General features: G+C 45.5%; 1 protein-coding gene across 1 annotated transcript; it reads right to left on the bottom strand.

Annotated features, from left to right (window-relative positions):
• Nucleotides 1-167: 167 nt before the first annotated feature.
• On the bottom strand, nucleotides 168-12,460 carry LOC129846174 (E3 ubiquitin/ISG15 ligase TRIM25-like). Its single transcript, XM_055914136.1, has 8 exons — nucleotides 11,615-12,460; nucleotides 7,272-7,361; nucleotides 4,769-4,999; nucleotides 4,298-4,460; nucleotides 3,983-4,033; nucleotides 3,617-3,694; nucleotides 1,914-2,159; nucleotides 168-1,699 (listed from the first exon to the last, which is right to left on the bottom strand). Exons 1-8 carry the CDS (start codon nucleotides 12,206-12,208, stop codon nucleotides 1,395-1,397), a joined length of 1,758 nt encoding a protein of 585 aa, XP_055770111.1. The 5' UTR covers nucleotides 12,209-12,460; the 3' UTR covers nucleotides 168-1,394.
• Between the last annotated feature and the right edge of the window lie 456 nt (nucleotides 12,461-12,916).

Raw genomic sequence — 12,916 nt, 5'->3', positions numbered from 1 at the left:
TTGTTTATGTATCTTTTATATCATGTGACTTGCCCCCAGACCACGCCCTCTAGGGGCAGTCCTATTCTTTTTTTATACTTTGAAGGGGAAAATTGGAACGTTGATAGAAAAATTGAGATTGAAAATGTATAATTGGTTTATTGAAGACAGTAACAGTTACACAGCCCACATGAATACAAAGCTACGCATTCATTGTAATAGTCACAGAGAAATAAATGATTGAAGGAATGGGGAGGTAGAGAGAGATGGGGCCATAGAAACCATAGGCTACCCAGCATAGCCTATCCCACTATTCGTCTTGACTATAACTCATGAAATAATGCACTTTATAGCAAATACATATTTCCTTCAATGTCCCTTCATGATGATATACTGGCATTCAAAACCTTTCCAACTAATAGTATTTTGAAATAGCTACATTCGACATTCGGCTACATTGCATTTAGTTGGATTGACCTGAGCTTATTTTTCACATGATGTTATTGTTAAGTAACAGTCACAGTGATCAATAGAATAGGGTGATTGATCAAGATGTCTTCATGGCTGCTGAAGTGAAGTCTTTGTTTACAATAGGGCCACATTGTGAATGATATTTGAATGGAGAGGCCATGCATACATACAATATGCTGCTCAGTTCAGACTCTCCTTACACAAAAACATTGTATTATCAGCATCACTAGTTTGGTGACTTGAGATAGGCCTAGGGAAGGCTATCCAAGTAACACAATGCCTCCACGGAGTTGAGCACAGATTAGAGTTTTTTTGGCAACGATACTTCAAAAATTATTGATTGATGTCAATGTAAATGATTAATCCCTTACCGTGGACCTATGCTGAGTTGACATCTTGAGTCGACATTTCAGGGAGGCAGGTAGCCGAGCGGTTAAGAGTGTTGGGCCAGTAACTGAAAGGTTGCTGGTTTGAATCCCCGAGCTGACTAAGTTAAAAATCTGTCGATTGTTCCCTTGAGTAAGGCATTTAACCTTAATTGCTCCTGTACGTTGCCCTGGATAAGAGCGTGTGCTAAATGACTGAAATGTAGAGCAACAGCAATGAGTAAACAATCAGTTGTTGGTTGTAGCTTTTAGGGGGTTCATTTTAAAAAACAGTGGAGGAGTTGAGGTACCCGGTAAAGCTAAAGCAGGGGTCTGGCCATAACAAGAGAGGGCAGCAGAGTTAGGTTTGGGCTCTAGGATGGGTTCCCATTGGGTCGAGAGAAGGTGTTCAGAAAGAGAGAGGTTCGGGAGCAGTAAAGAGTTAGGTAGGGTTCATGTTGAGTCCTTTCTGGGGCAGAAAAGACCATTTGTGTTTACTTGTAATCAATGGTATTTGTTCGGCAGTACGCAGGAAGAGTTCCCATTGGGTGGAAATAAGAGATCCAGAAACAGAAGAGGTTAGTTCCCGTTGTGTGTTTCATGTGGACATATCAACAGTGTGGCGTCCAGGTCCAACCGAAACGCTGGGTAGAGCGGCTGAGAGAACGGACCCCTGAACGTGTGGAGCAGGGAAACCGCGTCCGACGCCACACTATAGAATGACAACGCTCCCTTCTGGTGTTCCAGAAACACGCCGATCCGCGGGCACAGGGGCGCAGCTACGGTCATCTTCCGGTTATCGTGCCACGCGGCGTACCCGGCGTGCGTGCATCTCAGACGCCATGAGTTCTCGTTCCGTCCCAGCAGACAGGGTTTTCCGCCTCCTTTAGATTAGAAAAATAAGAAAGAAAATAAGATTAGAAAACCTTTGGCTGTCCCTATATAATGCACACATTTTGTCCCGAGCCAAATAGGATACCGTTTCAGACAAAGCCTTGATTAGAAAGTGATTATTACAAACACTTTGTGTGTGAAATGTTGACATTTGCAAATTGCTCAACATAACTGACATAAAAAACAATCCCTAGAAGCAGCTACCTTTACGTCCGATCCCTTTGTACGTCATCCCAATGTCCACCCACCCTCCTCCCCTCCACTCCACCTCCCAGTAGCTGGCCCCTCCAAACTGGCCCTCCCTACAGAGGACCTGGGCCACGGAGTCGAAGCGCAAGGGGTGGAGGGGGTAGGACTGGGGCTCCTCTCCACAGTGAGCCCCCTGGGGACCCTCCAAGAGGAACAGGGTGGGGTGGGCCGTGTCTGGATCCAGGGACAGACGACAGGAGCCTGAAGAGAGAGAGGAGGGGGTTAAAGATAAGCGAGCGAGAGATCCATCGGGACCCTCCAGAAGGACCAGGGTGGGGGCGGGCCGTGTCTGGATCCAGGGACAGGAGATTGACGAGATCAATCAACCAACCAATCAATCAATTAGATGCCTGAGTCCAGAGTGATTGATTGAACAATCCATGACAATTATTTACCTGTTAGCTTAGAAGTGTCATAAACTCTCAATAGCATTATCATGACCACCGGGTACTATTTCTAACAGAGATTATTGAACTAAATACGCAACAGTTTTCGGCGCAGTAAAAAGAACAGTGACCCTATGAATGTCTGTCTGCAAATATGACAGTCTTAATCTAATAGAACTATTAGAATGAAATACAAGAAATGAACAATGCACTATTATGCAATAGCGTGGTTGCCTGGCCAGAGGGACAGTGTTCTGATTGACATCTAGCCCAGACAGATACAGTATATGGCTGCCAGACTCTTAAGGGCCCTACACACCGTATGCAAACAGAGCGACAGAGCGCCATATACGGTCCGTTCCAAAATTTGAGCCGCACAGAAGTACGTAGAACTAGGAAAACGACGCTCCGTCGCTGCGTTTGTGTAGTTTGAGTAAAGTGCGTAGCGGCCTTTATTCTAACCCAGACAGTGTGAATTATTAAACCTAACACCCGTCTCCATGATCTCATCCTGTCCATGGGCTTGTCTCATCATGTACCCGTTGTTCACTGTGAACAACAGACTACTAAATGTCAGAAATATCATATCCACATACTATTCATGAAGGTAAAGAAAGCACCAGACAGACATGGAGTACTTCCCAAATGGCACCCTATTCCCTATGTAATGCAATGCTTTTGACCAGGGCCCTAGTCTAAAGTAGTGCACTATATGGGGAATAGGGTGCCATTAGGGACACAAGTGCGGTGCGTTCTCAGGTTACCCTGTCACCCTCATTAACTGTGAACGTGAGGGGGGGAGAAGGGCATGGGAGAAAGAGAGAGAGATCCCCTTTCTTAGTAGCTCTGGGTTTGTGCCCAGAGCACAAACACCTGTGTTTGTGTGCGTGTCAGTGTGTGTGTATGTCAGTGTTTGTGTGTGTGTGTTTGTGTGAGTGTCAGTGTGTGTGTGTGTTGAAGGAATGGCGTGGTTGTCATAGGACAGGGCAGGGTGTGAAAACAAGGTCATCTCGGGATACCACGCGACCAGGGCAGCATCGCCACGGTGACAAGGTATACTGGTGGCATCGTCAGACTGACAAGGTGTCTCGTGGGTAGTACTTACACCTCAGGAAGGCTGCTGTGTGTGTGTGTGTGTGTGTGTGTGTGTGTGTGTGTGTGTGTGTGTGTGTGTGTGTGTGTGTGTGTGTGTGTGTGTGTGTGTGTGTGTGTGTGTGTGTGTGTGTGTGTGTGTGTGTGTGTGTGTGTGTGTGTGTGTGTGTCAGTACTTACACTTGAGGAAGGATACTCTCATCCTCTGGTCCGAGGGCTGGAGAGAGAGGGGGGAGAGAGGAAACGATGCAGGCACTGCTACAGAGAGAGAGAAGAAGAAAGAAGGGAGAGGGGGTAAGGAGTAAGGAGGCGAGGGACAGAAATAGAAAGGAGGGGGAGGGAGGTAGAGAATGAGACAAAGAGGATTCAGTGTTACATTCCATCCAAATGAATCATATCAGAAGTTACTGAAAACAATTCAACTAACATCCACATGTTCACCCTAAAGCCTGAGTCTTAGATGAGAAACACACCACAGAGGTGACCCTGAGAGAGCTGTGTGTGTGTGTGTGTGTGTGCGTTTGTGTCCTGTTTCTCTGGGCTTACCTTTCAAACACTCTCCACCAGACATGTGACAGACAGAGGAGCTCTCGTTCACTACAGAGAGATAAAAAAGTGTGTCACATAGTGACATCACACATTGTCATACGAGATGCAGTATTGGAGTCTCTGAGAGCATAGCTATGAAAAGATGCATGCAGTTGTGTGTGTTTGAGTATGAACCAGTGTGTGTGTGTGTGTGTGTGTGTGTGTGTGTGTGTGTGTGTGTGTGTGTGTGTGTGTGTGTGTGGGGGGGGGGGGGGGGGGATGTGTGTGTGTGTGTGTGTGTGTGTGTGTGTGTGGGGTCTTTACTCCCTCCACCTGCGCGGCTGATCTTGTCCACTTCCTCTCTACAGAGTTCCTCCATCCGGGCCCTGAGGTGGGACAGAGCTCTGCGGGCTGCACTGAAGCCTTCTGCGGGAAGGATGAGAGGGGCTCGGTGGCGCCGCCCAGTGGGTGGGAGGACACACAGCAGGGGAGCCGCCTGGGGATGTAGAGAGCGAGGGAAGGAGGGATGGATGGAGGAGAGAGAGAGGGAGGAATGGAGGAGAGAGGGGTGATGAGTGGAGCATTTTTATCATGTCACCGTTCGTCCCTCTCTCTCTCTCTCTCTCTCTCTCTGTCTGTTTTGACTGCATTATTATTTTTCTCCATCTCTTCCTCATTAATATTTCTCTCTCCTTTATTTTTTAGCATCCAGTCTCTCTCTCAATTATCCCTTTCTTTTCCCATCAATTCCTGACTGTTTCTTCTCTTCTTCTGCTCTTCCTTCAGTCCCGTCCCCCCCCCCACCTGTAAGAACTGAGCATTATCCTCCGTCAGTAGCTGGCCCATTGCCTGGTCTCTCCTCCGCAGCTCCTCCAGTTCTTTCTCCAGGGTCTCCAGCTCTCTCTCTGCCCTGCCCAGGACAGTTCTCTCCCGGGCTTCCAGCCTGGCCCTCACCTCCCCCCTGGTCCTCTCCAGACGGAGGGCCAGGTCCACAAACAGGATATTGCTGTCCTCCAGGACTAACGCAGCTGATGTCTAGGTAAGGGGAGAAGGGACACCAAATGAAGGAAAGCAAAGGAGCAAAATTGTCTTCAGTAATAAGCACCAAGAAAGTAAACATTTACATTTAAATAATGTTGGTTTCATTTGTTATTTTAATTTGATTTCAAACCATACGGCTGAAATGTACTTTTATTTGTCAATGCTGCCTTGACTGGCTTAACTGGCAGGGGAATAGAGGGCAGAACGGTAGCCTGGCTTGACTGGCTTGACTGGCAGGGGAATAGAGGGCAGAACGGTAGCCTGGCTTGACTGGCTTGACTGGCAGGGGAATAGAGGGCAGAACGGTAGCCTGTCTTGACTGGCTTGACTGGCAGGGGAATAGAGGGCAGAACGGTAGCCTGGCTTGACTGGCTTGACTGGCAGGGGAATAGAGGGCAGAACGGTAGCCTGGCTTGACTGGCAGGGGAATAGAGGGCAGAACGGTAGCCTGGCTTGACTGGCAGGGGAATAGAGGGCAGAACGGTAGCCTGGCTTGACTGGCAGGGGAATAGAGGGCAGAACGGTAGCCTGGCTTGCCTGGCAGGGGAATAGAGGGCAGAACGGTAGCCTGGCTTGCCTGGCAGGGGAATAGAGGGCAGAACGGTAGCTTGGCTTGCCTGGCAGGGGAATAGAGGGCAGAACGGTAGCTTGGCTTGACTGGCAGGGGAATAGAGGGCAGAACGGTAGCCTGGATTGACTGGCAGGGGAATAGAGGGCAGAACGGTAGCTTGGCTTGACTGGCTTGACTGGCAGGGGAATAGAGGGCAGAACGGTAGCCTGGCTTGACTGGCTTGACTGGCAGGGGAATAGAGGGCAGAACGGTAGCCTGGCTTGACTGGCTTGACTGGCAGGGGAATAGAGGGCAGAACGGTAGCCTGGCTTGACTGGCTTTTGACAGCGGGCAACAACATGGCCAGACAATAAAGATGTAGGACCTTCATTTGACCTGACAGTTTGCTACAGCAGGAAAATAATCCTGCAGCAACATGAAATGTCAATTATTATGTCAATTATAATTAATGGACCTTTTTGTAAGGGTTGATAGTCATGGTTCCACCAGAGGGCGGCAGAGACCAACCAAGAGACATTAACGACACTCAGGCGTCTTATTTACTCATGATCATGTCCCTGTTAAAAGAGGCGTGTTTTCTGTGGTCCTAGGCTGAAGGTTGAATTGGTTACCATGTGTGGTTGTTTCCTGAGTGCGTTTTTGAGACTTAGTGTTTGTTATTTTTTCAAGTGTACTGTGATCCTGCGGCTACAGTTCCTCAGTAAAGTATTATGTTTATCCTTAACCACTGATTCCTCGTCTGGTCTCTTCTCTGCACCTGGGTCCAACCTCACCACGTCACAGATACATGTTTCGTAAGGGAAAATCAAGTCTGAATTTCCAAAGTGGAAATTACAAACCTCAAGACTTTTTAAACCTCAAGTACATTACACGTTTTAAATGTCCTACATTGCAGGAAAGTTCTCCTGCAACAGACTGATCAAATAAAATCCTACATCTGTAGAACGTTTCTCCCCTTTTGTGTGCAACCGTGTTGGATCTTGCCTAGCCATCTTGTTTCAAGGGAACAATAGGGCACAATAGAAATAAGTCCCAGACTTTATTGTTGTAACGATTCTCGTCTGGTGAAGGAGAAGAGGACCAAAATGCAGCGTGGTAAGTGTTCGTCATAATTTAATTGAAAACTGAACACTACACAAAATAACAACGAAGATAAAACCACCAAAATGGGGAAAACAGGCTACCTAAGTATGATTCTCAATCAGAGACAACGATCGACAGCTGCCTCTGATTGAGAACCATACCAGGCCAAACACAGAAATATAACAACATAGAAAAAAGAACATAGACTACCCACCCCAACTCACGCCCTGACCAACCTAACACAAAGACATAAAAAAGGAACTAAGGTCAGAACGTGACAATTGTGTGTTATCCTTCAGGATTTTACTCATGTGCATGTACGGCTTTTTCTAGTTTTATGTGTGCTTGTTTTTTTGAAATGGTTGAATTTATAAACTAAACTTCCAGATAGCAGCAGTTTTATGTTCCGGGGTGACTGTCTGAAAAAAGTCGCCCCGGCACTAAAATACTTTTAATCTGGTTACTATTCACTGCTTTTTTTATGTTTCTGATTCACTGTGTGTGTGTGTGTGTGTGTGTGTGTGTGTGTGTGTGTGTGTGTGTGTGTGTGTGTGTGTGTGTGTGTGTGTGTGTGTGTGTGTGTGTGTGTGTGTGTGTGTGTGCGAACCCCACCTTGACGGCCTCTATGCTCTGTTGAAACTCTCCCAGCTCCCTCTCTCTACTCCTGATTCTCCCCTGTACTGACCTCTGAGAATCCTGCAACTGAACGAGAGAGAGAGAGAGAGATGATCTACTCACCTTGACATATGACACCTTCCTATTATTGAGTTGAACTCCCTTTTGGTGTCGAAAACGTTTCACAGGGATGGTGGCCCATGTTGACTCCAATGCTTCCCACAGTTGTGTCAAGTTGGCTGGATGTCCTTTCGGTGGACCATTCTTGACACACACGGGAAAGGGTGAAAAATCCAGCAGTGTTGCAGCTTGACACACTCAAACCGGTGCACCCGGCACCTAGTACCACACCCTGTTCAAAGGCACTTCAATCTTTTGTCTTACCCATTCACCCTCTGAATTTTTCACACTATAGCCCCATTAGTGACATACACCTACAGCACCTGCCTACTTCTCTCCTGGTATGGGAGCGATACCCCAGATAGTACAGCCTGCCCACAGCAGAGGGGGCACAGCGGGGTGTTTCCCAGTGAAGTAACTAACCTGCATCAAACTGGTGCAGAGGGATGTCATCTGTCACAATCAATCATATTCATAGGCTACATAGCTATTTATCCTCTATTCAGTTGTTAGGGATAGTGGTAGCTTGTTAGCCTGCAGGGTACAGACATGTGTTGTGCCAACCATAGACATTTAAAGTAGGGTGCCAACTCTTTGTCTCTCATTGTCATGCCAACAATGTTCGGCTTGGTAATGTGTAATGGAGTTGGCAAGAGCACAAACACGTCTGGAACCAGGCTAACAGTTTGTACTCCTAGGTGGAAAGATCAACAAGTGTTTTTGGGAAACAACTTTGTTTTGAATCAGTTTTAATCACCAGAGTGATGAGTAGGCTTTGCAAAATTGTAAAGGTCCTTGAAAAGCGCTATATAAGTCCCATGCATAGGCGGAAATCCCAGGGGGGACGGGGGGGACACGACCCCCCCATCTTGGGAAAAATATGATTTGTCCCCCCCAATATATCACTGTAAATATAACTATGTAATTTCAATAATATTAATAATACGCAATGAAAGCACTTGTGCTGATTATAGACACTTAATAGCGCATTTAAATTTCAAAAGATTGCGACCCCCCCCGCCCTTTGCCTCACAATGGTTTGATCCACTGCCAGTTCTTTAGCTGGCAAGGTAATAAAGGGTTCGTATCTACTGTCCGAAAGGGACATGTACGTAACTGACGTGAGGTTAATCCAGTCAATCCATAGCAGGTCCATAGCAATGTTATTTATTTATTTTTATGTTGGCAGGGTTCACACACTAGTTGAATTTGCAGAGCTAGCGCGCAAACTAAAGCAAACATTAACTATCAAGCTAGCTAGTACCTATTCCATTTATGTGGCGTCGTCAAAGATGGAATCTTTGCTATCGTCAGTTTATTCCAAGATCAGCATGCAGCTGTAGTGCTTCGACGTCCCTGTGATAAGGTTAGCAATAAACTGAAGTCCAAACTGAACAGAACAGAACTACACTCTCTTCTACCATTGTCTTAAATATATATAATGGTCTCGTTGCAAAAGATAAATTGTCGCTAGTGAACTTTTTTTATTTTATTTTATTTCACCTTTATTTAACCAGGTAGCAAAGATTATAGCAAACACACAGAAACGGAATTGGTGCTCGCTAGCTTTACAAATTCAGCTATTGTTGGAAGCCAGCCAATATGAAACAAACTATTTAAATTACAAAAGGTTGCAGCATGTGTTGTGTAAATGTGTGTGTGTGCAGCTAGGCCAGCCAGCCAGCCAGGTAGAAAAATGGCAGAAAAAAGTAAGAAGACGGACATCAGAGTATTTGTCAGTACACCAAAACGCATAGTAAGAACTCTAGTATCCTAATATCTCAAAGACTAGTTGATAAAATGTTCATAAGAAAGAAGTGAAATGCTAATGGTAATGTTTCACAATGATGTCATTAGGCAGAGCAGGCAACAGATGGCACACAGACAGCAGAGCTGGGGACAGATATGCAGGGACAGACTGGCAGAGACAGGGAGTCTCAGGTAAGTTTGTTGAGTCTTTGTTTGGCAACATTATGAAAGGTTCTCAATTTTTTGGACTTGTAAAATAGGGACATAATTGGAAAATGCCATGGATACCCCCACTCTCAACTTAAACTGGTGACTAAACTAAGATTTGTTTACGGCAATGGTATTGCTGTTGTGATTAATTGTGTAGTTTTGGGTACCGGTAGTTAGGAGTACGGCAAACACCTTATTTATTTTCTAGGAGACAGACTGAGTCAGTTAGGGGGGTGAAAGGGAAAGAGCCAGGGAGAGAGACTTCAGAGGACAGTGTCACAGCCACGGCAGGACCAAGTGTCACCCTTGTTGCCAGCAGCACCAGTATAGGGGACAGTGGCACAGCATTGTCCAGTTACCACAGTGATGGCACAAAACCATATCAGCCACACCCACAATTTATAGAACCGCAAACTCTTGCCAACAGAGTGTTGACGTTTCAAGAGAGATGGTTTCGCGATTTCCCCTGGCTACATTATAATCCATCAATAAAAGGAGTGTTGTGTTTTCACTGTAGCCAAGGGTTTTCAAGCCAGCCATCTTTTGGCCAAAGAGCTGATGCTGCCTTCATTAGTGCAGGATTTAGGAACTGGAGAAAAGGCATTGAAAAATTCACAGCACATCAAAATTGCCAAACCCACCGCCACTTTGTAATTGTAACAGCACACCAGCTAAATCCAATCAGTGTCCAGTTATGTCCAGCGCGTGGGTTAAACAGCTGGATGACGCAAGGCATTGCTTGATGAAAATTGTTAGTTCGGTGCGGCATGTAGTAAGACAGGGACAAGCCTTTAGAGGCCACACGGATGACATTGGGAATTTATACCAGATTTTGAAACTTAGGGCAGAAGAGGATGATCCCATTTTACTGAAGTGGTTAACAGAGCGTACCACAATGTACACAGGCCCCAAAGCACAGAATGAAATTCTGAACATCATGGCCAATAGTCATTCGAGGCATTGCAGCTGAGATTAGGTCTCTTCCGATTGTACAATTTTCATTAATTGTTGATGGTACTCAAGATGTCTCTGGTGCTGAACAGGAGAATGTCTGTCTGCGTTATGTTGACCATGACCATGTCCCTCACAAGGAGTTTATTGGGCTATACAGGGTGTCGGAGACAACAGGCGAGGGCATTGCGAAAGTGCCAACGGATGTGTTGTTGAGGAAACCCGCAAACATATGCTCGGTTCTTTTGTTCAGTAGTGTGTATAGCAGTGGTTCTCAACCTTTTTGGGGTACTGGAACCCCTGCATATTTTGAGGCAAGGCAGGCAAGGTTTTGAGCAGTCCTCAGGGACCTCCACCCCCTCTATATTATATGTAAACTTACTGGAAACCTTGTGGTACTGACTACATTCATTACACTTTTTTATTTCACGGACCCCTTGCAATTAGTCCATGGAACCCTGTTTGAGAACCCCTGGTGTAATTGATATTTGTTCTTTTGTTTAGTAGTTTTCAGGACACTTACAAATGATTTATTTCATGTTATTTTATTTAAAATGGCCTACTTTGTGCGACATACTTGTCCATAGCTGCTGTTTGAAAAGTTGAGACACTGGCTGAGTTGAGACACTGGCTGAGTTGAGACACTGGCTGAGTTGAGACACTGGCTGAGTTGAGACACTGAAGGATATTTTGTTTGATTTATTTGGGTTTTTCATTGAAGTAGTTATTTTGCTTTTAGAACTACTTATTTTAAGCTTTTTGTTCTTGCAAAGATATTGTAGACTCAGGCCAGGTGGACATATTTAATGACTATATAAATGTATCAGAAAACGTCCAATTAAAAGGTCAATTCAATACGGAGACCAACTTTGTGATGGTTCTCAATGGAGATTCTTTTAGATGTGATCACACCATGTTCATTGTATTTATGAAAACTACACCCATACAGTGTACAGTACCATTGTCACCTACTGACCTTTCTTGATATTGCTGGTTGTAAGTACGAATACCTGCATACATACTGGACTGGTAAGGAGCACTGATATAACTATTATTAGTAGTAGAATTATAATGATTTAAACATTTGAACAAGTTGGGAAAACCCTTCAGTTAACTACTGTACCTATCAATTATCCAGTTGTAGGAATTATGGTTCCTCAATATACATTTAACAACGTATGCTATGTGTTACAGCACTACTTTTGGTGTCCCCCTCAGGAATTGCTCTTGAGAAAATTTAATGTAATTGTCCCCTCCAAGGTTGATCTCAGATTTTCGCCCCTGGTCCCATGTATTATGATTATGATTACTACCTGTTTCCGCGCCCTTTGCTCGTCGATGCTGTGCAGTTCCTCTTGGTTAGACTCGCACAGCAAACACTCGCCGCTCCACTCCACCGCATCGCCCCCGTCGCCGCCCTGCTCCAGGCCCAAACGGTGCTGCGCGCACAGCCTTTCCGCCAAGCTCTCCACCGCGGCAACAAGTTTATGCCGCCGCAACGTCCCCACGTCGCGGTGCGGCAAGACGTGGAGCTCGCAGAAAGACGCCAAGCACACCAGACACGACTTGAGCGCTTTCAGTTTGTTCTGAACCGGGCAGAAGTCGCACGGAACGTCCCCTACGCCGCCTAGATACAACTCCGGCGCCGTAACTAGTTCGTTCAGTTTGAGTTTGTCCACTACCTCTTGTAGCACCGTGTTCCGCCGTAGCACCGGTCGAGGTATAAACTCTTCCCGACATTGCGGACAACTGTAGTGACCAAGGTCGGTTTGGTCCCAATAACAGTTCATGCATGCCATGCAGTAGGTGTGTCCGCACGGAATGGACACCGGATCCTTCAAGATATCCAGGCAAATAGGGCACCTGAATTGTCTCTCTGTTACCGAAATATTCGCCTCTGCCATATCGGTAAGGAGTTTTCGTATGTTCTCCCTCTCGAGCCTCTGTAGACTATTTCTCCGTAAAAGAAAAGAAACCAAAAAAGGCACCCCCTGATTCCCGGTGATTCCCGGTTGGTTGTTTGTGTATGTGACGGGGAGCGGTTGCGGCTCAGGTCTTACAGGAATAGCCTAGGCTTCCGATATGTCATCCATTCCATACGGGAGCTAATTACGAGAGTAGACTACATCAGAAAGCGTTTTAGGGATCCATGTAAATACAAACCCTGACGTCAACCCGTCTCCCTTTACCGTATGACTTCAACTACCTAGTTCACCATAATAAAAGCACAATACTACAGATTATTACTTATAATACAGTAATTCCCCATAAAAAACGAATAATAACCTATAGTCTACAATAATAACAGACACAAACACAAGTTACTACAATATTCCATTTTAATATAATGAAGTATATTATACCGATTATATTTGCAGTCTTTTAATTAAATTAATATATTTCATTTTTATTCAAATTATTAAAAGAGTAGGATATTTGTGGAACTAAATTGAACAGTTTGTGTGTGTGTTGGAGAGAGAGAGTATGTGAGTGTGAGTGTGAGTGTGAGGGTGAGTGTGAGAGAGTGTGTGTGTGTGTGAGAGAGTGTGTGTGTGTGAGAGAGAGAGAGAGAGTATGTGTGTGTGTGTGAGAGAGAGAGACAATGTGTGTGT

Source organism: Salvelinus fontinalis, unplaced genomic scaffold (assembly GCF_029448725.1).
Source record: "Salvelinus fontinalis isolate EN_2023a unplaced genomic scaffold, ASM2944872v1 scaffold_0465, whole genome shotgun sequence".
NCBI classification, from domain to species: domain Eukaryota; kingdom Metazoa; phylum Chordata; class Actinopteri; order Salmoniformes; family Salmonidae; genus Salvelinus; species Salvelinus fontinalis.
The sequence above is the reverse complement of the archived record's forward strand: the minus strand, read 5'-3'. Positions and strand labels throughout refer to the sequence as shown.